The sequence below is a fragment of the Pelmatolapia mariae genome, linkage group LG2 (assembly GCF_036321145.2).
Source record: "Pelmatolapia mariae isolate MD_Pm_ZW linkage group LG2, Pm_UMD_F_2, whole genome shotgun sequence".
Lineage (NCBI taxonomy): Eukaryota > Metazoa > Chordata > Actinopteri > Cichliformes > Cichlidae > Pelmatolapia > Pelmatolapia mariae.
In genome coordinates this window covers 20,967,689-20,994,689 of record NC_086228.1, presented here as the reverse complement: position 1 = coordinate 20,994,689, position 27,001 = coordinate 20,967,689, and the positions used below count along the sequence as shown (strand labels likewise).

The 27,001-nt window shown below is 38.9% G+C and overlaps 2 protein-coding genes across 6 annotated transcripts in view; both read right to left on the bottom strand.

The window, feature by feature from the left end:
- The window catches only part of med12 (mediator complex subunit 12), a 32,047-nt gene extending 13,351 nt beyond the window's left edge, over nt 1-18,696 (bottom strand). For all 5 annotated transcript variants that reach the window (XM_063494458.1, XM_063494461.1, XM_063494459.1 and 2 more), the window contains exons 1-23: nt 18,557-18,696; nt 17,743-17,847; nt 17,436-17,627; nt 11,008-11,167; nt 10,713-10,888; nt 9,992-10,102; nt 9,370-9,642; nt 9,111-9,257; nt 8,531-8,630; nt 8,311-8,447; nt 7,792-7,923; nt 6,765-6,891; nt 6,336-6,565; nt 6,178-6,237; nt 5,902-6,075; nt 4,766-4,910; nt 3,744-3,862; nt 2,020-2,163; nt 1,759-1,922; nt 959-1,090; nt 561-788; nt 327-471; nt 24-144 (exon numbers count right to left, since the gene is read on the bottom strand). In XM_063494458.1, coding sequence (XP_063350528.1) covers nt 24-144; nt 327-471; nt 561-788; nt 959-1,090; nt 1,759-1,922; nt 2,020-2,163; nt 3,744-3,862; nt 4,766-4,910; nt 5,902-6,075; nt 6,178-6,237; nt 6,336-6,565; nt 6,765-6,891; nt 7,792-7,923; nt 8,311-8,447; nt 8,531-8,630; nt 9,111-9,257; nt 9,370-9,642; nt 9,992-10,102; nt 10,713-10,888; nt 11,008-11,167; nt 17,436-17,627; nt 17,743-17,847; nt 18,557-18,658 — 3,424 coding nt within the window. In that variant the 5' untranslated portion in view covers nt 18,659-18,696. The remainder of the gene's footprint in view (nt 1-23; nt 145-326; nt 472-560; nt 789-958; nt 1,091-1,758; nt 1,923-2,019; nt 2,164-3,743; nt 3,863-4,765; nt 4,911-5,901; nt 6,076-6,177; nt 6,238-6,335; nt 6,566-6,764; nt 6,892-7,791; nt 7,924-8,310; nt 8,448-8,530; nt 8,631-9,110; nt 9,258-9,369; nt 9,643-9,991; nt 10,103-10,712; nt 10,889-11,007; nt 11,168-17,435; nt 17,628-17,742; nt 17,848-18,556) is intronic.
- Nucleotides 18,697-21,364: 2,668 nt separating this feature from the next.
- wu:fb13g09 (ATP-binding cassette sub-family C member 5) overlaps nt 21,365-27,001 on the bottom strand; it is a 28,791-nt gene continuing 23,154 nt past the window's right edge. The window contains exons 23-29 of the mRNA XM_063494463.1: nt 26,057-26,146; nt 25,429-25,621; nt 25,161-25,320; nt 24,280-24,358; nt 24,074-24,187; nt 23,325-23,489; nt 21,365-22,565 (exon numbers count right to left, since the gene is read on the bottom strand). Coding sequence (XP_063350533.1) covers nt 22,473-22,565; nt 23,325-23,489; nt 24,074-24,187; nt 24,280-24,358; nt 25,161-25,320; nt 25,429-25,621; nt 26,057-26,146 — 894 coding nt within the window. The 3' untranslated portion in view covers nt 21,365-22,472. The remainder of the gene's footprint in view (nt 22,566-23,324; nt 23,490-24,073; nt 24,188-24,279; nt 24,359-25,160; nt 25,321-25,428; nt 25,622-26,056; nt 26,147-27,001) is intronic.

The window sequence follows — 27,001 nt, the reverse complement described above, 5'->3', positions numbered from 1 at the left end:
TCATGGGATTTAAAAACTCTTACCTGCATTGAGAAGGGAAGGAATGGCAACACAGCGAACCAGGTCTTCAAGGAGCAAGCACTGTCTGGCAATGAGAATGGCTACGAAGGTTGCCAGAGAATCGTGGAAGGACAAATCGCTAACCTTAAGGACACAAGACAAGTAGAGACATCAAATTTAACACACGTGTTCTGTGAAAAAACATTCTTCCCTAATTTAGAAAAAAAAATAGCATTTGCTTTGCTTAATATGAGCCTCAACCACTGTTGAGAGTATATGTATAAGAGAAAATAAGGAAAACAGGTTTACTTTAAAAAGAAACTTACATCTACGTTACACAGCAAGTCATTGAAGCCACAGTTGCCGTTGTTAGAGGAGCAGCAAAGAGCCTTGAGAATGCCGAGCCATTCGGCACTCAGGGAGCGGCAATATGCTGTCAGCTCCGCACACAAGATCCCAATATCGTTCACCCTGAAAGCACATCACATGTCATGAAACCAAAGTCCAGTAGTGTAGCAATCCGAGCCCTACACCCGTGTAGCCCAGCAGGAGTAACGCACCTTTCTGGGTCTCGGTGATCCACACACACATCCATTAGCACATTACAGACAAAGCTGTAGCGGTTGGCTGGGCTGTCATTCAAGATTTTGCCCACCATGGAGTGGTTGAAGTTGTTGGCTGAGGGGTTGGCGATGGCCTCCATCATGAACATAGGATCCCAAAGCATGTTGGAGTCTGATGGGTCGATATTGCAGTAGATGGAGTTCTTCACTTTAGAGCAAAACTCACTGTGGTAGAACACAAGGCAAAAACAAATAGTTAAAATTATGTTGCACCGACCAATAAAAACAAACAAACATATTAGTTCAAAAGTGGGTTCAAATTATTCTATTCTAGCATAATTTATGAGTCTACACATTCTTTCCTGTGCATTTATACAAGTTGTTTTTTTCCTTACCTAAATATCTCACCAAACTTGTTCTTGAGGTGACTACAGGAGGTGTAGAGATCATACAGATAGGCCAGAATGCAACGCTCAGCAGAGGAACAGTCTGCTGGGTTCACACCTGACTTCACCACAATGCGTAACCTGTGAATACAATGAAAATGTGATTCGTTCAGTTATGAAAAGAAAAAGTCTTGGTTATTTCTTGCTGAGGAGGATGTGATGGGACAGCAAGGGGAAACAGTGTTACTCTGATAAAATGTAATAAAATCCATTTAAAAACCACTAATAAAAACACTACTGTAATAACAATGCACCATATACGCAAGGTTATGAGGGTCCTGTTGGCCTGCATCATTAAAAAAATCAAGAAATTGCCTGCCACATAAAATCTGAACATTTGTTTCCACAAAAGAATAGCAAGAGATATACTCTGGTAATAACTGCGCTTTAGAGGTGCAATTAAGAGGCGTTTGTTAAGTGTTTTACGGTACACAGCATTCAGGAATCAAATGCACCGTCAGCATCCCCGCGGTATAAAAATCCCAATTAAAGTCAAGTGAATGCCTTTCTGAAGGAGTGCAAACCAACAACAATTCTTTAACTCTGCAATGACTAAACGCATCTTCTCTTTACTACTTTAATTACAAGTTTAACTGAAGCCTTAACCCTGCAAACATCCCTTTACGGGTGTGATGAAATCTCTATTTCAGTTTATCTAGCAGAAAGATGACAACACAGTCTTGGTCCACTGACTGCAATTTAAACTGGTATAAAATGAGCTTTTCCACACATTAAAACTTGTAACATACCCATCAAAAACTTGGGCTGTCTGCTCAGGATTGAGGATGAGGCAGGAGTGGTACCTCCTCAGCACTGCTACAATACACAGACACAGGCTTGTGGTGTAGCTGCCCACCAGGCTGGATGACTTCAGCAGCAGCTCGGCTTCCACCAGACTTAACTCATTCAGAAGCTGCGCAACACAGTCAACAGATGTTTACACATGATGCTGAGTAAATGGTGAAGTTAACTTGATTTGTCTGTATAAAATGTGACTGAAGTGCCAGTACCTGAATAGCGAAGTCTATGAGGCCACTAATGTTAAGGGAGTACTCCATGAGGTCAAAGATGAACTGAATGTGCTGGACGAGAGGCAGGTGGTAGGACATCCCTAAGGCAAAGCTGGTGATCTGTTCCAGCACATTTCTGGACACCTGCACACAAAATACCAGACGTGAAATTAATGCAAGAAATATGAGAACAAATATCTTCTTTAGAGTCAATAAACCAATTTGGAATTTTAAGTGCACGTGGATTAAAACTCCAATCATGGTAAATAGGCAAACTTGGTTTAATTACCAGCAAAAGAGGAAAACTAATAAACGCTCAAAGTTTCTCACAAAGAGTCTGATGAATAAAAAAGATGACTGATCTGTCACATCTGAAGCTACAGCCGAGGGGTGATTAGCTTGGCTTATAGTAAAGACCAGAAGATGGGGAAGTAGCCAGTCTGGCTCTTTATAAAAGTTAAAAAAAGAAAGAAAAAAAAAAAAGCTTAATGTTCAAGAGATATATGGATGGAATCAATCTTCTTACCCACTTGAATCTTCAAGAAAGCGAATAAGCATATTTCAGAAAATGTCAAACGATTCCGAATACAGACACCGACTCAGCCGTAAAGTGGTGGAAAGTTATCCTTATGTATTAAACTGTAAATCCCCAAACACTATGAGACAACGTCTGGCCTCCTGAGGCTTCTGTAGTCTGCATTAGGCCCTTGCAGACTTAAGTCCAAGACTAATAAAGTTCCAAATGAAATTTTCAAAATGTTTTACACAGTTTATAATATGTGGGCTAATACTACAAACACTTTACTATTCATGACTGACTGCATTCTCTGCCATTTATAATTTATATATATTACATTATGATGATTTACCAAGTGGCAATCTCAGGAGCTGAAAATAAAGCCAATGCTATTTCAGCTGCTCCCTTATACACAGGGGGTCAACCCCAGCAGGTAGCTCCAGTTTGTGTTTTTAGACCAGATGCCCTTACCGACTCAACCCCGAAGAGATTTGTCTCTCCTGAAAAGCATCAGAAACTCCAGCTCTGGCTCAGTCTTAATGGAGTACCACGTTAATACATGAGTATTTAAAGGAATATTTTGGAGGTAAATCACAAACTGCTTTCAGCATCTATAGCAAATTTTTTCCTTGCCAACAGCAGGATTCACTGAACTGGAGCTCTCGGCAGTATTTGCAGTGTTGGTGTTTTACTGCTGAATTATCAGAGTAATCATGTGTTCTGCTGATTGGTGCTTCTTGCCCAAGACGTTTGTGCTTCAGTTTTGGTTAAGTGAAATTAAAGTAGCTTATTTGTTTGTAATTTCACACAAATTAGCAGGTTTCTGTGTCTGTGAGCTGGAACCATGCTAAATGCTAACCAAGCTGGTACCCTCTCAACTAAATGTTCACAATTCTTGCTCCAACAAGTCAAAACTAAAATGGTCAAAATGCTAATGTTAAGGCCTCAAGGTGCAAAGTATAAAAACCAACTGATGGCATGGCCATGGCTATGGCTATATTTTATAAACTCAGGTTTTCAGGTTCCAGCCTTCTCAGAGCTGTTTTGGTTCTGAGGCATTAAATTGTTTTGTGACATCTTACAGAAGAAATATTTATACGGATACATTTGAAAGGTCATTCCTTCGGGTCCATTTGGCTACTGTTTAAACAATAACAGAATCTAAAACACGACACCAATGAGAACATAAAATCATTCCTTGTCTAACCTGGGAGGTGACCTGGTGCTGGTCAAAGTGGGAGAGGTGCTGGAATTTGGAGAAGATATCCTCTGCAGTGGGAAAGGCCTCTGGCTTACTCCTCTTCCTTTTTTGTCCTTCCTCTCCTCCTGTGTATGCAGAGGGTAAAAAACAGAAGAAAAAGAAATTTAAAAAAAGGAAGCAGCAACTCTTGCTGGTCAGCAGTATTCTTTCCAGTCTGCCAAACAGGCCAGCCATGAAATCTAGTTAAGCTAGTGGAGTCTTATCTTACTCCAGCCTACTTCGAAGCTTCACTGCAAAATACATTGCTATGGAAGCACTTTAAAGAAAAGGAACGAGGTACTTTTTATTTAAGAGATACATAGTTGTGAAGGGAAGGTCATCACAACCTCAGAAATCTGCCACAAAACATTCCGGTATGTGCAATTATTACTCCCAAAACCTTAAATCAGCCTAATAAGGTCACGTGTATTTGAGATAAAGTGTCTGTGAACAGATGAAAGCTATTAGCATAGAAATTGGGTAGAAAGAAGATTGAGTGATGTAACCCCCTGACGGTTCATAGAGAACAGAAGGGAAAAAAAGAGGGCTTTTTCTTTTAAGAAGGGCAGAAGAAAGGCGTTACAAATGTAAAGTACACAAAGAGGAGAATTATTAGTCGGATAACGGCTGGAATGGCCACAGTGGGAAAGCAAGCAATTACCCTACGTGTGAAAAATGTTTTACAAAACAACCAAACATGATAAAGCTTCTGTTTTCCATGTTGCTTTCAGCCAAAACATTATCTTTCATATGATAAACACGGATTATTCTGCAGAAAGATGCGGGGGGAAAATTCAGTCAACAAATTGGGGAACATGTATAAAACATTCAAGCAATCCCCTGACTCCCATTTTCATCTTTAAAGATGAAAAGTAGGTAAAATAAAACTGTAATGTAATCTTAAAAAAAACAAAACTGCCAGACAAAATTCATGCCCGGAGAAGCAAACAGAAAATGTTTAGCATCAGTCAAAGGAGGAACACTGTTACCCGTTTCTGCTGTGCTTTTGCGGTTTAGCACCTTCAGGATGTCTTTGGTAATTTTCTTAATGGTGTGTCTCGCCTCATCTCTCAGTTTGCCCACACCGTAGAGGACCACTAAACGCTGGTTGCATTCATGACTGGCACTTTCCTCCTAAAAAGAAAGAAAGAGATCCTGATGAACTTCAATAAAATCAAGAACGACAGGAACCAAAAGAAAAAGACGAACAATAATTTAGCAAATGTTACTTTTCAAACCAGCTGATAAGGACAATAAAAACTACCCCAAAAAAACCTACCAAAAAAAATATATCGATAAACAAAGAATCTTACACTGAACTGTGTTAAAATCATGCTGTAAATGAGTCCAGAATTAAAGCAGTTATAATTCTGTGTATGAAAAAATCTCATCGAGCACTAAACAGAGCCATTTCACAAATAACATTAAAAATATTATATTAATTTACCTATATTAATATTAGAAATTATTCACATCAATGCTTTTTGTCCACCAATGACATTAGAAAGCATCATTTATATAATTTAAACAACATTTAGGGACTAAGATTTAATAGATTCAAAAGTTCAATGGCCTCAGTGTACGTGGAACTTCATGTATTAAGCAAAGTCATTTTTTATAGCATTTACACCCATTCACAAAGACCTTGCAAAACAAATAAAGTTAATATATAATACTTTATTGATACAGAGAGTAAAAGCTAGCCCTTCACGGGAAAAGGAAATCAAATCTAAAATAGCTGAAAAACAATTCCAGACCTCATTAGGAAACTGGGAAACCACCAAAACATGTTTTCTTTTAGCCACCTGAGTTTATCTGGGTTGATTCCATAATGTAAATTTGCTTTTTCAGCAATTTAGGCTATAGTTAAACTGAGACTGAAAATGAAAACGGGTTTCAGGAAACTAAATAAAAACTAACAGATGTACTGACAAACATCCAGTTCAGTTCAGATGTTGTCAAAGTACAGAGGAAGAAGATTATTCTCCATCTTTATTATTTACGACATAATATCACTGAGTCATACTGTGTCTTCAGTGTATTAGGAAGATATCTGTGCTTAAGTCCCTGTAGGAGAGAGTATCGGGTATTTATGTTTTCAAAGTCACACTGTAAGGATTCTTACCTGAGGAATAGGGAAGTGAGTGGCATACTGGATGTGGCGGGGTTGCTCATACAGTTGAGGAAAGGCGGGGTCCATACCCTTGTCCTTACAGTTGGGCTTGCTGTCCTGATCTGTAACCGGCTTCTCTGGAGAGGGGCTTCCCTTGGTTTCACAGTGCATTGGAGGTGAGAACATCTGCAGGACAATGAAGTCTGAATTACTTCAAGCGAGGAACACCAAAATGTTCAGACAGAAATGGCTCCTAGTGTTTATGTATAAATTATGGCAAAAATATACCTCATCAAAATTAGCACTGGAGTTATGATCGATTTCCATTGACTCTGATAGGCCAGTATCCTGTTGAACAAACAATAACTTCATGTTATCTTTCTACACCACACAGCTACTGTGTCTGTAACACTACACAACATCGACAACAGATTCCTCCAACATGCCTCCATCTTGACACTGCTGCCTGCATCCTGCTCTTTGCGCTCTGATTCATCAGAGGGCTCATCGCTGGGTGAACGTGGGCGGGGCAGGTGGGAGTCAGAAGCCAAGTCGCCACGGGAAATGAGCGTGCACATGTAGATATTGTGGGAAAAGACGTCGTGACGGATGAGCTCGCAGAAGAGAAGGACTAGGTTGGAGAACTCCACGCGTTCGCTTTCATTCCCAGGCTCCGCTGTGAAGGGGAAAAGAGGATTTGAATAATTTATTAGCAGATTTCCCCTGCCAAATCATTTCGAATAAATATGCAATGAGTAATGAAGTAAAAAGGCAAAGACAAAAGGACGTAAAGTTCGTTCGATATTTAGACTGAGATCATGTGTGACACATCAGAGAATCATCGCTGCAAGAAACAAACAAAAAGAAAGACTCACTCAGGGTGGGAGCCTGAGTATCGAGGAACTGCAGCAGCACATCCTGAAAGACTGGCAGTGTGGCAGCTGAGAGGGAACCGGATGACACAGAGCCCTTCTCATCTACCACCTCCGACTCGCCGCACCTCTGCAAACAAATGTGCAACAGACAGTCTTTGAGTGCTAAATTCAGAAAAATGTATTTACACACCGTTCTTACTTAGCATGTTTCTTTGGATTTACAGTAGATCTACACACATGCTGAAAGTCAACTGTGTATACACATTTAAAGCTTCTAACTAAATCTTATACTCAAAAGATAAAGATTAGGGATGCGACAACTACAAATAAACAATATCAGAGACTGATATGTTCAGACACAACAGATGGTTACCGTGACTTTGAGTCAAAATATAAACTAAAGAATAAAACCCTATTCACACATTACCTGGAAATACATACTATGTTGTAGGGAATGCAGAGTTTGCCTGTGATCTTGCAGACATGTCACAAATATGTCTGCAATTCATGAAGCATGCAGTAAATTCACCATCAATTTTTGCCAAACAGGTCATGTTAATAGTAAGCCCCCTATAAAATGCCATTTCTGCTATTTCTGCCTTTTATTTTATGTGAACAAATGTCATTTGTGTCCCCACTTCTTTCTTTTCCTGCTCTCCTGCATGAGGAGGTTTTAGGGAGTTTGTATCGGCAATTATAAGGGACAGTCTGGAGAGCACAGAGACCCATTCATAAAAACAGTATGGTGAAATCCATCACAAAAGGAAAATATTATAAGATGATGATGATGTTATGCTGAGGGATGACATGCATGGCAACATTCAGTAAGGAACTGTAACAGTAATAACGTGGCAAAAATTATTATTATTAATGTTAGATCTGCGGCTGACAGCCATGGATGTCATTAAATTTGAATATATCCTGTGTAAGAAATGTAATAAATTATAAGGTTTCTGTGACAGAAGGTGCACTAAAGGTGCAGAAGAGGCACAACAGAACTCAGATTGGAGGGCGGTCTGTTTCTTACCTCTGCTTCTATTTCAGCCTGCCTCTTTTCCAGCAGCTTGGCCACAACCATGGCCCTGTGTCTGCCTGAACGCTTACAGCACACAGCCCATTCACAAAGCAAGGTCACCACCGCATCATCATCAGGTGACATCTGGATAGAAACACGCTTTATGAGACAACATCTCCAAAAATAACATAACTCGGTGTCACACTACTATCTGATGATCGGTAATCACATGGCATCAGCAGTCTACTTTTTATTACAATTAACAACAATGTGGTCAGTACTCTCCTGTAGCATGCAACTGAGAAGCAAAGTTACTACAGCTAACTAAAACGAAACTAAAAACAGTGGGAAAAATCACTTTTGCTAACTTAAATAAAAACCTAGCCTTCAGTGAACCATTCAATCAAAACTGGAAACGACCAAAACTACTTTGGAAACTCGAACTAAACTAAACTGAATACCAAACAAAATGTAACTAACTATAACTGAATTTAACTATTAACTCACTAAAATATACACAAAACTCATTACCTCGTGGCCATCTTTACTCTGGCCTGAACCAAATATCCTGTTGTACAGTGAATCCAGGGAGTTGTTGAAGTCAGACTTCTCAAAGCTGTGGTTGTCTAAAACCTCCAGAGTGTGGAGAACCCTTCCGATGGTGAATCCTGCCAAAAGATCAACATTATTTAAATTTGTTCTTAAAAGCTGCAATCAAGTATCTAAAGAGTGAAAGAAACAGTTTTCATACCCGCTGTCGTCTCCTGGCACTTATCAAACGACCACCTGAACTCCACTGCCTGACCTCGCTCCTTAATTTGTTCCTCAATTTCCCGCAACTTTGCACGAACCTGTGAAAGACCACTCTGTTACAGGGCAAGAAACAGAAACCCAAAACCTTTGGGACTGCCAACCAAATCTTAAGATTATGAGGTAACTAAATAACCAATTAAAAGTAGTGAAGAAGGTTTGTGTAAACCACAGCTGTGTTTATAAGTAAAGACATCTCCAAACACCCGACATATATTTCAATGCGAACTTCCATTTGTTCAAACTGGCTTTGTTGGTACTTCAGAGACTGTCCTTGTGTTTCTGTACTAGGAGCCTGTTTGTGCACAAATCTGTTTTGCTCTGTGCATTTCTTGTTCTTTATTGATTTACTGTAATACACTAGAATTCATTGCTTTTGTGCACTAGAAAAGCCAATACAATGACTTTAATGGCAAACAAAATGAAAAAGAAATGAAATGAAAAGAACATGAGGTTTTTTTGAGCACCATATGAATATTTTCACATACAAAAAAGGGAAATGTGAGTATGGATGGAGGTACCTGCTGTGTAAAGGCAGTGTTGCCTCCTGGCATTGGCAAGCTGGAAGGAGCGATGGGCAGGAGGTCGAGAGGGGAACCAGTCTTGTTTCTGCTGTCTGTCAAAGAATAATGCCACACGAGAGCACTGGGACAGCACAACACAATGCTCTAATGTGACAATGACAGGAGAGAGTGGGGCAGAGAGAAGGAATAAAGGAATAAATACCCGGCTTAGAAACCATGTACTAAGTACATGAGAATGAAATTGGACATAGAATACCTGTAACATGCAGCTGAGACCAAACACCAGAGGCCTGTGCTGTGGACAGATATAGAAGTCTGTAAAAGGTGTCTGGGGCTGGTTCCCTCCCGCTGGCTGGGAGGTTGGTGTGGAGGGCAGAGCGTTGCTTTGCTGTGTCAAGATGCCGTGAGCTGGATGTCCTCCTGTGCCAGGGCCCAGGCTCCCGTCACTTAGCAACAAGTTGAGGCGGCGCGTGCAGAAGTAAGCCAGTCTTCGTGACAAGTAAGCAGACTGTACGAATTCCCCCGAGTACTGTGGCACAGAGGAGAGATTCACAGCATTAACCAGAGCACTTGGTGTTCATTCACATCAGTCAGCTACAGAAATGGAAACGAAATGAGGGCTGTGGGCCCCGGTGGGTGCTGTCACCAAAGGTCATTGCCATCACACGAAGAAACAAAACAGGATAAAGTGGTGACAGCTGTAGAAGCATGTCATACCACAGAGCAGGTGGGTGGGTGTATCTGCACAGCTGTATGAATGTTAAGGAGGAGTGCAGGTTTCGCAAATGTGATCCATTAAAGCACTAGTGATGAGGTTAGATTGAAACTAAAGACTGAGGTTCATAATGAGGTGACAGTGAATGAGCAGATGTGTATACCTGTAGTAAAAGGGGCAAAAGTAGTCTGAGAAGCTCATCTTCACCAGGCCGGACTTTCTCAAAACACTCCAGCACCCATGTCAGGAACTCGTGTCTGTCTAACATACCATCCTGAGCACAGAAACACAAGTCCAGCTTAATACTATGCAGATCTTAACACTCCTATGCACTGTCTCCTTTGTGTGGCTGAAAAATGTATTAAATTAGAACATTTTCAACATCTCAACATTATCATATATACACAGAACACAGGAGCTGCCTCAGACTTCATATCATCCACTCAGAAGACTACTGAGATTAATATGACTGAATATGCTGCACATACATGCAAGAGCAAAATCCTTTGGCAACATCTAACCTCAAAACCTTCCAGATCTAAAACACAAATGACAATTTTTAGAAGGGAAATATTGATATAGCAACAACCCTGAAGTTCAAAGAATCAATCAACGTCTGTCCCACGTCCATTTAAATTGAAATATCAATTACAGATGGCACAGTTTAGTGAATTAAATATGATAATTATTTTTTACAAATTACACACTTGTGACTCAAAGATAAAATAGTATAATAAACCAATGCGATTCATCAAAACCTAAATGTTGCCATGGAGCGTCATTAAGTTTGTGCACAGCAGGTAACTCGTGTAACTACCAAAGCTCAACTGCAGCATTTTAACTCCAAGACTTTTTCAGCAGCAGACTTGAGAGTGTGAGCTGACCTGAAACATGAACATGGCCAGCTTCTCGTTGTATTCCCACTGCTTCATGGCCGTCTCCACATCAGGGGGATTAGCTGGCAGGGGTGAGCTGCAGCCTTGGCTGGGAAACTGTCTGTAAAACTCAGCCACCTTCTGAAGCTGCTCCCAGAGATACTTAGTAATGATTTGGGTCCATTCTATACAAACACACATACACACACAAAGAAATGACTTTCACAGCCACCAAAATATCTAATACACGATGTCACAATATCGAATCATATCGAGACTGAAAAGACCCAAGTAACATGCTCACCTATGCACGGGTCAATCACATGCCTCTTCTTGACTTTAGTTTCTGTGATAGCTGCATGATATGCGCAGGTCATCTTAATCATCCATGCTGAACGCATTACAGGGACTGAGTACTTGGCCAAGTATCCAAAAACCTCTTCCTTCTTGCTAAAGATCGGTACCTGTAAAAAGATTTAGCAAGTGTCAGTAATGCTCAGTGAAGCACCCCAAAAATCTCTTTAAAAAAAAAAAATCACAGAAGGAAAAAAAAAGGGGAGGGGGGGCTTCATGAGGTCAAACAAATTTAATGGAGTGCTGTACTGAACTGCTGACAGGGACGCAGCGGTACACTGACTGAACAATATTGCTATATCTGACTGATATCTTCATCTCTTTATATTAAAAAAAATGATAGCATTTTCTGACTGCAATGGCTGATATTTATTTGTTGTGTTATCTTAATTGTGTGCTGGCAAACTACTCAAAACCACTGTGATAAAGAGCTAAAAGAACCTTAATCATAAGTTAAAAAGGAGGAAATAACATAATAAAAAAGACAAAAAATATCCATAGTGATGACGACCATTAATAAAATGTTTAACATGGATAAAATTAAGAGAGACTGCAGAACTGTGTCAAATTGCCACACCTCTAAATACACACAATTTCACACATTCTGCACTTTTTATAGACTTCTAAGCCATTATTATTTAATAATTCCATTATTTATTATTTATTATGTCTATCTATATTATTATTAATATTAATGTTTAATTACATATATATTTATGTTACTTTTATTTTATTAGGTTATTACTTTTTAATTGTTCCCAGGACTGAGACCTCAGTAACTTCACCTCATTCTGTCACGTTTCTTCATCAAAATGTAGCATACATATCAGGAATGTATGTTATTTCTAAACTATATGGCTCCAGTCTTCAGAAATCATTTCATTCATTGCTTGACTTTGAAAATAAATGGTGAGAAAGAAAACACCTATAACGTAGCCAAGGAGAAACCTGGAATTGTTATCCTTCGGGAAAAATGATCTGCCAAAGTCATTAATAAATCCAGCCAGTTTATCACGGCACAGTGAAGTATGTTAAGCAATAAAAAAATTTAAAAAATGAAATGTGCCAGTAAAATGATAAGCAGCTTGCTTGAAAACACACACAAAGCTCACCTTTCATTTATTTTGATGCTTTAAAACTTCAAAACCTATATGCTTCAATTTGTAAGGGCACTTACTTTGAGAATAATTTCACAATATTGAACAAAACAATTCAGACAATCTATGAATAATAGATTTCGTAGTTCTTTAAAAAAAAGAAAAATAAGGTGCTGACACTTTGAAATAAAGACATGCATTGTGTTTTGGGTCAATACACCCAAACAAGACAAACAAAAGACTTGATTTACACAAAAGCATTACGTTTTCTTAACTAGGCTATTTAAAAAGCACTTTTGAATTGTTCCTGTTTCGTAACATCTGAACCAAACAGGAGAGTTCTGTTTAATATAGGAATTATTTTCTCTACACTCATTCAAACTACAGCCTTTTCTTCAGCTTTTACAGAACCAACACACTTTCTTCTCATGATCATGTACATGTAAGGATTTTGCCAACAATATTTTTTTTTCCCCTGATTTTTATATTTTGATCTTTTTTAACTCCGCGATTTCTTTTGATCACGACCTCCTCATCTGCCACGCTCTGGTGTGGTTTACCCCCAGATGCTTTCTATAACACTATCAAGAGTCCTCTTTGATGACCTCACCTGGGCTTTATACACACACTCAGTTTGCTTCTCTTGGGTTGAGAAGCAACCCAAGAGTATGAGGAGTTGATGACTCCTCATACTGTTGCTCAATAATAAATAATAAATACTAAGTTCTGTCTCACTAGAAAAAGCTTTCAAACCAAGCCTATCAACTTCAGTCAGCTCAATTAAAAAAAATAACAAAAAACTGTTATTAGCTAAAATCACTAGGTTTTAAAAAACTACAAATTCATATAGCTAGCAAAAAATATAGTTGTTGCTGTGGCTCAGGTGGAGTGCCCAGTTGTAGGTTTGGTGGATTGATCTCCGACTCCTCTAGTCCTCATGCAGAAGTATCCTTTAACAAGATACTGAACCACTTGTCCCTGATGCATCCATTAGGGTGCAAGTGTGTGTGTAAATGTTAGAAATCATAAGCAGTATATGTCTGTGTGATTGGGTAAATGAGATTTGCAGTTGAAAGGCAGTATATAAGTACCAGTCCATGTTCTACAATGTGTGCCTTTCTCTTATTTTTGTATATATTTCTCCTGTTTACTATTTAATACATATATATACACACACATATAACACAAAAAATGACAACTTATAAATGATATTCTACAACACTCAGCACTGTTAATAGCTTATCTAGTAGAGCACACAACATCACATTTCAACTTGAAGAGGCAAAAGAGCCACTAAACTTCAAACTGCTGCGCCTTGTGGTTATATAGCTATTAAACATGCAGGAAATCCAAAGTGTGGGACCATTTCAATAGGGTAAAAGACAATCCTAAAACGGTAATATGCAATCTCTGCAGGCATACATTCCCCTGCTATTCATCAACCTTTAAGAAAATGCCCCATAATTTGAAACATGGATCCACTTGGCATGCCTGCTGGCTAAACATTAAAGTCTCTTTTATTTATCTATTTATTTATTTTATTTATAAAGAAGGGCAATACATATTAATGAACATTTTAACAAACGTAAATATGCCAGATTATAGCCTTGGGCTAATTTGCATCTGCAGACCCTCTGGCAGGTTGGTGTTATACACAAGTTAGTAAAAACATACAGAGACACTATTTACAGATCATGTGACAAGGACAAAAACAGTGATCACATTATATTAGAACAAACAATGACAAGAAGAGCGGACAACAGAGGACAATATAGATAACAATAATGGAAACACATCAATTATACTGCAAAAACCCCAGTGTTACACATGCCCTGACATTGCACTGACCCATTTCACTAATAGTTGTAATACACTAACTCTTTTTCATGTCCAATATAAAGCATGATTAATTAAACATGATCACATGTTTGTGTGTCCCTGAGCCACCCTTTTAAGTGACTCTTAAAGATGGGGAGACTTGTACTTTCCCTCACTGACAGTGGAAGAGTATTCCAGAAGCTCACTCCCTTATATGACAGAGCATTCTGTGAAAAGGTGGTCCGTCTAAATGCCAATTCACAATCACCTCTCACAGTGGCTCGAGTCAGTCGAGACCCGGCAACACTGCTAGACTTTTGTTTAATAAAATCACTCATTGTTGGAGGCGCCAGACCATGTATAACTTTGTATATTAGACAGTAGGGCTGCACGATTAATCGTTAGAAAATCACGATCTCGATTCATACTTATGTGCAATCTCATTTCCAAATGACAACGATTTCAAAAAAAAAAAAAAGACAACGACGATTGTACCGCATTTTGATCCGGGACGTAATCTGCATGAAAAGAAGCGCTCACTCTTCCTGCTCAACAAATGACAAGGGCGGAGCCTTATACCACGTGATACAGAAGCTGTGCCGTGATGCTCAAATTGGCAGGGAAAAACAACGGAGAACACGTCAGGGATGATGAGAAAGTGACAGGAGAAAATCCGTCCCGGTCAACCACCCAAACATCAATAACGGGAACCTTATACAGCGCTTCCCTATACACGTCGAACTCCCGCAGGCACAAAGAAATTACGGAGGCTATTACTTATCACCTGATCAAAGATATATCAACACTGTGCAAAACGAGGGATTTAGGAAAATGATCAACACCCTAGACAAACGCTACACAGTGCCGTCCCGCAACTATTTTTCTATTGTTGCACTACCTGCTCTATACACGCAGTGTCGAGCAACGGTGGAGACGGAATTTCAAGCAGTACAACATTTTGCGGCAACCACAAAATGTGAGGCATTTATTGTTTTTATGTGTATTTATTGTTTTTATGTTCAGTTTCAACTGTTACGAAGTTGATGTGCAGTTAATAAGTGCAATAAATATTTATATTGGAAAAGAAAATCGTGAGAGAATCGTGATCTCAATTCTAAGCAAAAAAATCGTGATTCTCATTTTATGCAAAATCGTGCAGCCCTATTAGACAGGCAGATTTAAATAATTTGAAATTAGTGAAATTTAGAAACTTGTATTTATCTCAAATTTGACAATGGTGATATGAAAAGGGTTTCTTATCTAATATTTTCAATGCTCTTTTGTAGCATACTTCGATTGGCCCACTAGCAGCAAAGCTCGTATAGGACCAACTTGTAATACAGTATTCATTATGAGCCGGTATCATAGAGTGCAGGAATGTAATCGCTGCTGTGTCTGTTAATGAGGTGCGGATATGTCTAAAGTTCTGTATATTAACATTTACAGTTTTCACTACTTTTTTAACATGTTTTTTAAAGGATAATTTCGAGTCTAGTAGCACTCCCAAATACTTAAATTCCTCAACATTAATTAGTTCTTGTGCACCCAAGCGAACTTTTACTGCAGCCACAGCTGTTTTAGGTTTACTAAAAACACTGATACGGTCTTTTTAACATTAAGTCACAGGCATGAGTCATTCAGCCATTTTTGTAAATCATGTAATGCCAATGAAAGCTGATGGGCTGCATCATCAGCAGTTTTGGCTTGTGTAAAAATTACCGTATCATCAGCATACATAATCGTGTCCACATTTTTGCACACATTGGATAAGTCATTTACATAAAGTGAAAATAACAGGGGGCCTAGAATTGAACCCTGAGGGACACCTTGCGTACAGTAAAGATAGGGTGACTTGCTATTCTTTATTTGCACGCACTGTTTTCTATCTGATAGATAAGACTGTATCCATTTAACGGTGTGATTACTAAAGTTAAATGTTGACAGTCTAGACAAGAGCTTAAGATGATTCACAGTGTCAAACGCACACTTGAAATCAAGAAAAACAGCCGCAACATAACTGCTCTTGTCTAAGTAAGACTTCACCCTCTCAACAAAAACACAAACAGGTGTTTCAGTTGAGTGAAGAGTGCGAAATCCGAATGCATAGGGTGCAAACCCGGATTGGAGTCATTAAGATGTTCGATGATAGAATTAGCAACCCACTTTTCTGCTATCTTTGAAAAGATAGGGAGTATGCTAATAGGTCGATAATTAGCAGGGTCTATTTATCACCCAATTTATAAATTGGTGTAACTTTTGCCACCTTCCAACTCATAGGAACGACTGCCTGCGTCATTGATAAATTAATAAGATGGGTCAAAGGCACCAAAAGACAAGATTTATGATACTTCAAGAAATTGGTATCAAACCCACACTCATCCCTTGCTTTAGAACTTTTTAATTTAGAGATTATATTTTCTACTTCATTTTCTGTAATTTTTTGAATGTTGAACTTTGAATCTTGAGAAGAAATATCCTTTTTGGTGTCAGTATTCCCAATATTTTGTTGAGGGTCACAAGAATTAGAAAACACTTGTGCAATTTCATTAATGGTACTTTGGAAAAAATCATTTAATTTAGTAGCTAGGCTGAGAGGCTCTGATACCAGTTCATTGGCAAATTTAAGTTCAAGGTCTTTATCAGCATTATGCTTACTGTTACCAAGGAGTTTGTTAATATTTTCCCAAATTAGCTTACAATTTCCTCTGGCACTATTAATTACAGTCATGAAAAAATTTGCTTTTGCCATTTTCAAAGTTTGTGTGACTTTATTCCTTGCAGATATAAAAATTTAATCGATCAGTATTTAATCCAGATTGTAACGATTTTTTAAGTAACTGGTCTCTGAGTCTCATAAGCTGTTTACACTCAGTATTAATCCAAGGCAAGGAATAAACTCGTTTCTTTCAATGGCTCTCTTTCTGAAACTGTGACAAGACCCCTTTAAAAGAAGAGTATAATAGATCGCAACATTTATTAGTGTCATCATATTATAGTATGCTAGTCCACTCAAAATTATTTAGAGCTGGCATTAAATGTTGTTCTTGACTATTTGGAATCAATGTTTTTTTTATATTCATGCTTTTACTGACGTCTCAGTCGCTTTTAGTCAGCTTTCTGGAGAAGAATATGGCACTGTGGTCAGACCACTGCCTACCATCCCCCAGTAGCTTTTCAGGCTACTGAAGCACATTCAAAATCATTAATAACTTTTCAGGTTCTCTGAACTTGAGGCTTTCCTCCTGCTCGCTTTGGGAAGACTTAAAGTGTTGTTGTTGTTGTTGTGATTTTGCTTCTCCACAGCCCAGGAATTTAAACTATGCTCTAATGTGTACTTACTTAATATCATAAATTTAAAAACAATTAACTCACTAACTAGGTGGCTTAATGACTTGTGCTCAACTAGGAGAACAATTACATGAATACCCAATAATAAATAATAAACAAGGGTTTTAAGTCTTACCTTTTTAGCCAGCTGTGTCAGAGGTTTAGTCCCAGCTAAATCCGTGAACCAGTTATTGATGGAGCTCTGTGACCTCGCTGTGACAAGCCAGAAATTATCCTTCTGGTTGACCTGTGGTTTACGCTTCCCTGTGTCTGGAAACGTGCTGTAGCGCAGCTTCTCTGCAATAATGCTGCTGAAGTTTGAGCTGATCTATAAAGAGAGAGGGGAACATGTAAGATGGCCAAAACCCAGCAGGGGGGGGGGGGGAACTATCCAGTTGTGAATGGTATGCTAGGGCAGGAGCTGTGTTAAAATGAGCCATTACCTTGGAAGGGTTGAAGTTGACATTTTTGGCACTGCCATGTTCATCACCGGATACAGCTGGTTGGTTATTGAATCCTTGCTTCACATTCAATGCAGTCAACTCATCCTGAAACACATTTCAGCGAAGAAAATTGATATTTTTCATGCTACGTTAGTGGTATAATTTGAGATCCTAGACCACTGAGAAAGTCGGGATGTGTGGTTGATTGGTTTTGCAGACATGAGGTAAACATAAATAACAATAAAAACATGTTTTAAATTATTATTGGGGAAACATAAAGAGTCACTTTTCCATTTGCGTCAACGGATTACATCAGGTTATTGCTGGATATGAACGAAAAGGGATACCTCAGCTAGGCCAAACTCCAGTCTAAAAACTCAGCAAATAATTTTGCTTCATTTACAGCTTGCTGGTAATAAAGGTTAGCTTTGAAGGTCTGGCTATTCGCAAAAACAAAACATATGGCTATTAAACAGCAACAGTCACGCACAATCCAAAACCGAGAGCATATTGTTTAAAACCACAAAGTAAGACAATGGCTGCAGTTTATATCAAACTGCAACGCATCCGCCACCCCAAGAGTTAGCTTAGCAAACTCAGCGATCTTACCAAGTAGCTGCTTGTCAACTAAGCAGGGCAAGCTAGCTAACAAACTGACAACTAGGTTCTGTTCATTGTTATTGCTAGGCCCAGACCGTTCACAGGACTGCTAAGACTGACTAGCTAGTGTTAGCTCGCACAGCTCCTCTGCCTACAATTTTCCTCGAGAAAACGTTACTCCCGGCCGTTCAGGGAGCACGTCGTCAAATCTGACCTCTTTTTGCTTTGGATCTTGCGGATAAACGTCCGGAGGTCCGAGTCGGGGCCGCTTTAATGGACGGTGTTCGTAACTTAAGATCCCGAAAGCAGCCATCATCCAGCGGCATCACAGCTAAGGCTTTCCTCCTTCCAGCAGCCTGGGGCGAGCTACAACAACCAAACTCATTTCCGGCAGGGTTCCAGTCGTGAACTTCAAAATAAAAGTCAAGGAAAATATATTGCATAAAAAGCTTTGTGCTTTTTAGTTACTCTAGTAAGTAAATAGAAAACAAATAATGTTTTTTAATCGTTTCCATGTTTTTCCTTTCTGATTAAAAGTGCGCCATTAAAAACACTCACGTGTATTTGGTTATTAGGCTATTATATAATATTAGATTTGGGTATTTAGCTTTAATGTCTGACTAAAAAATCTACATCCTGCATAATTTGTGGTCTCCCATTTAACCTTTAAAGCCTAGCCAACACACACGCACGCACACAGATATGTTTACACATGTAAATGTAAATATACATGGTATAATAAGGCAAAATAAGTTTGTACATCTCTAACTAACTGGAAAGTCAATATTTGGTGTGAGCACTTTTATTCTTAAACACAGTCCGAACTCAGGCAAGCTTTCTTGTAATTTCTTTAAGATGTTTTCAGAAATAATTTTCCAGAAAGGACGCTCCAAAGCTCTTCTTTGGATGTTGCCTCCTTTTTGTTCCATGACAAAGCGTACACTGTGTTTTACAGATGGCTATACACACTGACTGCATAAGAGCTCTGTGCAGTACAGGTCTGTGTAATTTGGAATACCTCAGCTGTTTTTCCCTGTTCTCCTTCCTTCAGAATGGCTTCTTGACAGCTACCCTGACACTGAGACCACTTATAATGAGGCTTTGGCGAACAGTAAATGGATCAACTCAAGGGCCAGATGCATCTGTCTGTTCCTGTGTCAGGTCTTTGCTGGATTTTTCCCCCCATTTCTTAAGGCATGACTTTCAGATACTATTCTTCTGCTACAGATATTTTTTAGGTCTGCCATTTCTGCTTTGTCCTCCACTTATCCAGTTTCCTAATTTTTTTTAAGAATACACAGCACACGTGTCTTGTAAATGAGGGGCGCTCAGGACTTTGCCATATATATAACACGTGTCACTTAGCCCATTTTTATTCTGAAATAAATGAAAGAATGACCAAAAATGCTTGGATGCTACATTTAATTCCAGTTTCAGCACATTAGCAGTTATCTAAGTGTAATATGAAAATCTGTCCCTCCAGCTCGGACTCAGGAAGTCAGAGTCTGAGCTTTTAAGAAGAAAAAACTTCACAGTTAGTCAAACATTTCAAATATTTTCCTCCAAAAAAATAAAAAGTTACAACACAAAAACACTGTGGACACTCTTCAAGTATACATTATAGGATGAAGGCAGCAGGTAAGGTTATTGTAAGGTGTGTGATGAGGAGGTAAATCCTGGGCAAAAAATATTAACATTCTGAGTCTGATATGCAATCATTTGGGGGTCCGAGAAAACACACACAAAGGTTACTCCAAATGAAATGCAGTGTAATTTTTGCATTATGTGGAATAGTTCAAGTTTCAGAAATTAATAGGTATTCCCTTTACTCCTGTGTGACTTCACGATCTTCAGATATTTCCCTACCTTGTAAGGAATTTATGTTATTTACCAACATTTATGCCAGTTTGGTGGATTTTCATACTGCAGGAAGAGGTGACCAGATGGGAAAGTCATATGTTCTATTTGTTACTTTCATGTTTCTTCACTTGGAGTTGATCTCAAGGGTAAAAAAAGTGGATTTCTTAGTTTTGCTGAAGTGCATGTGGGCAGATTGTTGCTGAAATCTGCAGATTAGGGCTTTACACTTTTGAAATGGTCTCATAAAACCCCAATTTAACCTTTGCGTTTGTTGAACGCCTGCATACAGTATTGGAGGAGGCCTTAGATGTCATGTTGATGCGGGGTTATTCTGAAACAAAAGGCTTCACAATTCCCTAATGAGCTAATGGAATATTCATAATATAAATGTCTCTGTTATAAAATAGACTGAAAAATAGGAGTCGACTGATACAGCGTGGCTCGTTTGCGGCACTGTCACACTCACATTGGAAATGCTTTAAAATTCAGTAGAACCAGATGTGTTTTGTATTCCATGCATTCTTTTCCCCTGTCAAAAAAACCCACCAAAAAAACCCACACTGCGTCTGCAGTACCCACAATGCAAATCATGTTTACTGGTAGCATTGGCTACTATTTCCTCAGGCTAATAGCCTGAAGCGGGAATAAAGTGAGGGTGACAAAGGCCTGTAAGCTCACTTCTTTTAACTGATTCTCATTTTGAAAGTTGTAGCTAACTCTAGGCAAGTCATACAGGGAAAAATCATTAGATGTTTTGCTGCTAAGGAGCAACAAAACACTTTACAAAACTTTCTTTTTCCCTCTATACTATACTGACTGCTCTTACTTTTAAAATACTGCAATTTCCTTTACCATTAAAACAAGAGTACCATGAAGCTACATACCTCAAGGCTTTCAGGCTGATAAAGACCTCCATAGCATGTATGAATGGAGTCTGGTAAATCAAAAGCATGTATCGAAATTATTTCTATGTGAAGATAAAACATGAATTGCCCTAGTTTGTTTTCTCAAGGAATGCAAAAGATTCTTTCCAAAAATTCCTCTGGTAACACTTTCCTGCGCATACATTCATAACTTTTTGAGGAATCCAAAGAGACAAATCAAACAACCACATAACATCCTTGATGGACATCTTATAAGAATAGACTAGACACATCACCAATAAATAAAAAATAGGTTTATTCAAAAAAAACCCTCTATATATCAAAAATCCCACATTTAACAAATTTATATTACAGCTTCACAATCTCAAGTGTACAAAGGCAATCTTGAAAATAAGGGATATTGCACTTTTCATGATTGTTCAGCACATACTCGAAGGCAGAAGTTTGCAGTCCTCTCATGTGTGAAAACAGAACATGTACAGACACACCCTGATTGTTTTCAGTTTTGTTGCAAACCACACACCATACTTCAACACCTAAATGATCTTGCTGGTAAAACATTCAACTCCAGCATTTGAAAAGATGAGCTAATTTGAAAACACAGTGCTTGCATGCAGTCTAAAAAAAAGCATGCTTACATGGCTAACTCCATTATATAACCTGGAATTGTTTACAGGTCTAGGCACATATCACATCTGCAATAATTTACTGAAATTATCTCATTATAGCAACAACAAAAAAACACAAACATTTTAGCCTCTTTTGGAAAGTCATTTTGAGGAATGGATAGAAGGTGATTTTTTCAAAAATACTGTATTTAATAATTAATTCAAACAAATAAATTCCTGACATAAACAAATAAACATCAGTAGCAATGCAAATAAGAAATTAAATCTGATCCACACCATTTTCTGCCTAACATTAATTTCTTGGACTGTCAGGTCTCAGTCATGGAAATAAAACTAATTTAGTGTCTGACTGATTAACTAACCTCCAGAGAAAAAAAAGAACCATCCTACGTCCTTCAAGTGTCCACATGACACATAAAGTGCTATTGTCAGAGACGCAGCTCTGTTTCACTTGCAGTTAATTGTTTGGCCCCCAGGAAACAACTCCTGTGACACGGCGGCAAAGAGCAGGTGGCTGATAGATCTCACTTAGCATACTGAGATTTGATGTGCTGTTAGGAAGTGCTGTCTGTGTGTCTTTGGTGAGGAAATGAACGGACACGGTTGCATGGACTACCCATCAGTGGATTTCTTTACTCATCATTTTCACACTTGGCAGGATTTGTGTGTGTGTGTATGTGCATGTGTGCAAATCATTTATTCAGCTGGATATTTTGTAGGATCACAGCTCACGTCCAAAGTTCAGCTCCAGCGTGTTTTATCTGTTTTGGTTTTCTGATGCTTCTATCATGGCTCTAAATCTTGAGTTTTCATCTGCCAGCAAGGCAACGGGACTGTCAAACTCCAAAATCTACGAGAATGAAAAGGATAAAACAAAATCAGCACTTGCATATAAAATCTGGGCACATTATCTCCAAACTTACTCCAACCGAAGATATTTCCCAGCGGCAGTGTATGAAAAGCATTTCAATATGTGGGAAATATTGTCCTCAGACAGCCTTTGCTGCACTTTGCTGAATCACAAGTTCCTATAAGGAGTAGCGATCACTCCCGGCACACAGTGGCCAACACTGACTGTTTGAGCCATGTTGACATTATCAAAGAGGCTCGAACAACAAGATATTTTGGGATCTTTTATAATACAGGCAAAGCCAAAGATTGCAAAATGGAAATTTAATTGTCTTTTTAATACAAAATGCATGAAGTAATGAACCATTTATGTACAACTAATAGTAATAAAACAACACGTTTATGAATATCTGTGATTTTTTCATTCCACTGCACAGCCAAAAAATTGGGTGTAAATTCAAGCTATAAATCTTGTCTCTTCTGATGCATCCATCTTATTTTACTCTACTTACTGATGCCAAAAATGCAAACTCAACTTATTAAGGGATAAGAGCTGAAACACATAAACTGGTGACTACTTGTGTGCTTTTCATGTTATCAGCTACCATCAAAAGTCTTGAAAACTGCTCAAGTGAAATATGAACTGTCTCATCCCATCCGTCATATCAAACACACAGTAATTTAGGGAATATCACATCAACGATTGAGTTTCAACCACTGGACCGAGTTTCACAGTCAGACATACTGCATTTATATTCACCTGGCCGCTGTCCATGACCATGACTCTGCTGCAGCTCATCACTGTGTTGAGACGATGGGCGATGATGAGAGTGGTGCAGCTGCCAAACGCAGTGCGAATGGTCTCCTGGATGAGACGATCCGTCTCAGTGTCAATGGCTGCTGTTGCCTCATCCAGTAAAATGACCTTTAATAAAGGACAATATGAAAAAAAAAAAAGACACATGCATTCATATTATAGGAGTTTGGTTACTTCGATTGCACTGTTTCATTGACTCTAACGACCCACATTATGGAATTGAGTAATTTTTTATAATATAAAAAAAAATGATGCAAATATTGCTCAAAGCAAAGTTTTTGTTTTCAGTGAAGGAGAATTTACTGGTATTTGAGGGGCAGATGTGTGATAGCTGATTTAATCAACCAAGGTTGCAGAAAAATAACATGAAATAAGAAAACTGAAAGAAAGATTTCAAACAAAGAAAAGGCTGAAATTGTGGTGCACATGCATGGTTATTGACATATAAAGTTATGAAATAGTACTTCACAAAAATAGCTGAAAACCAATAAAATTATATGCTATATCCTGATGATGTCAGACCTCATGCTATCAGTTCATAAGCCGTACCAGCTATGGGATATCACCAGCAGGGGGCAGTGGTATCCCATGCAGGTGGTTGTATGGCAAGACTGATTATTCATTTTAGAACTGAGGAGTTTATCAACTATTCCACATGCAAATATAAACCAGCAGCATTATACAATCAGCACCTTGCTGTTTCTCAGCAGGGCTCTGGCCACACAGAGGAGCTGCCGCTCTCCCACTGAGAAGTTCTCTCCGTTCTCTGTCACCTCTGAGTGGAGTGAATGAGGCAGCTGGCTGACCTGAGGAAGGTCAAAGGGACATAAAGATGTAAAGGGAAAGCTGCTCTAGTCATGTAAAATATAATTTACACTCCAACCAATTTGTAACTCACCATTTCTTTTATATGTGTCTTCTCGAGAGCTTCCCAGATATCAGCATCAGAGTATTGATCCCATGGGTCTAAATTGCTCCTGTTGGAAATAAACCATGATAATGACGTTCATACTGATTATACATTATGACAATGATAAATGGACAACATTTATATATTATACTATTATACTTTTCTAGTCTCATGGAGTGTTTTTTATGCATAGAGGACCACACACACTCACAAATTGGTACATCTGGGGCAGTTTTTAGGGTGATCGAAGCAGGGATTTAATATTATCGGTCGACTGTTCTACCTCCTGAAATGCATCTGCCCCTGTCTATTTTACATTATGACAAGAAGGGCAGCATACTCTGATCCTGAGCTCAAAACAATCCATGGCCAAGATCGATTCTGACCTGCAGCTGAGGGAATTCATTCACAAAACAGAGGTGCTTTTTTGCTTTTGAATACTCTCGCCTGTCAGACCTAGCACCCCTGTTGCTTAATTTCTTAACACAAAACATCATTTTTCCTTTTTGTAATGGGCACACATCAGATCACCGCTGTGCACACACAGCAGCGACATCTTCCAATATCTCTCAAAAGCCAATTTCAGGCAAAATTGAAAACACAATCACAGACACTGAGTGACTAGATGGAAAAATATCCTGCTCACTTTTCATGTTCAACACATATACTATAGCTTTAAACAGATGGGCTGACTATAGGCACTTCCGAGGAAGAGAGTAGCTATCTACCTGGTTGCACAACTAAAACAAATTTTCCATTAAAGCAGATGTATTAATTGCTGATATGATTTTTTTAGCCAAAAGACTTTTAAGGCAGTTCAATAACCCAGCTGCAGTGATTAATAATGAAAGTATTTATCAGTGGATTACCTGATAGTACCGATGAAGAGCACAGGCTCTTGAGGAATAATAGCTAGCTTGCTCCTCAGGTCATCCAGACCAATCTGTGCAACATTGATTCCGTCAATGATAACAGAGCCCCCAGTCAGCTCCACAAGTCTGAACAAAGCTACTCCTAGGGAGGACTTTCCTGCAAACACATATAGAAAACATGCTGTGTTAACAAATGCAGACACATTTAAGTGGAAACGGAAGCTGAAAAGTCTGCCGGCTGGGGAACTGAAAAGGTCAGTCGTACCTGATCCTGTGCGGCCCACAATGCCAATGGTTTCTTCAGGCAGGATAGTGAAGGACAGGTTCTTAAGCACCAGTGGCAGATCATCGCGATAACGCATCTCCACATCCTGAAAGGTGATCTTTCCCTCCTGAGGCCAGGAGGGGGCAGGTTGGGCTGTCTCAGGACTTTGTCTAGGTGCTTCGCTCTCAAGAGTCTTAGATAAGGAAAAGGTGATGGTATCTGGCATTAATCTGTAAATCTCTGTGTAGGGGCAAGCCCCCTAACTGATTTGTAGTGATTTTCTTTCTATGAGATTTTCTTGGCATGTCAGAAGAAAAAGTTGAGCTGGCATTGTGGTTTGATGCAGTTGTGTGACATAAGCTCTATCATGTGCCCTGGAGTGTGTTAATACTGCACAAGAGGTTTCTATCTTGGTTTACACACATGCTCGTGACAAACACACACACACACACACACACACACACACACACACACACACACACACACACACACACATATACATTTGGACTTGCCAAATGCCTTGAATTAAAACAGTGTCATATATCTCATGTGGTCTGGTCTAGTGCTGTTATTTCAGACATGCTGTTACACAATCCACCTTTCTCACTGTGCTAATCAATGCTGTTACCTTTATATAATGATTGATCCTCTCAACAGATGTAAAGCGAGCTTCTGTCTCTGTGAGGAGCCGCATGGTAAACTGAAACAAGCCAGTCAGCTGGAAGAGAAAGAAAAGCAGAGGGGTAAAAAGGTTAATGATTAACAGTGTCACACCAATTACTATGAAACACTCGCTATTTATGTGCGCTGCCCCCCTTCAGCAATTGAGCAATAAAACAACTGGCAATTTACAGCCTAATAAACAGGTTTGCTGATATGGCTCCTTCACGATCTTGTTAATCGATTTCAATTCTCTGCCATGGCTGTGTCGATTATAACATGCAGTAAAGAACAGAATCTTAAAAAAACAAAAAACTGGGCAATGAGAAAACAAACATATTTCTAAGGCACACTGTGAAAATCATCTTGTCTGTGTACAGCAAGGTGAGAGTGTGCGTTAAAGCAAGACCATGTAACCTGTGCTAATCAATGGCTGCTTCATGCAGTGCTGTAAGACCCATATTAAGCAGCAAATAACAGCTAAAATACTACAGAATAAAAAAGATGAATGATGTATTTTATGAACATGTTTTGTTCTGTCAAACACAAAAAGCCTAATTTTAATCTGTCTTTTCAAATCGATCAAGCAAACATTAAAATAAGGCAAGGTGAAGATGACGAGAATAACAATGATAACCCTGTTAGAGTTCAATGTTCCACCTTGAACTCTTATTTCCTGGGATTCCTGTGGTTATATTGTGGTTATGTAACTCCTACCCAAACAATGGTGCAGACAAAGCTTACCACCCATGGCAGCAACCAGAACACCCACACTGAAGAATCTGTTCAGGACTAACTTGAAATTCTCAACAAAGAGCTCCCAGTGTTGACTAAAATCCCTGTCTGATTAAGCATCCACAGGATGTGCCTGCAACAAGACCTGTCCGCAGAGGCCCCATTCCAGATCCCAAAA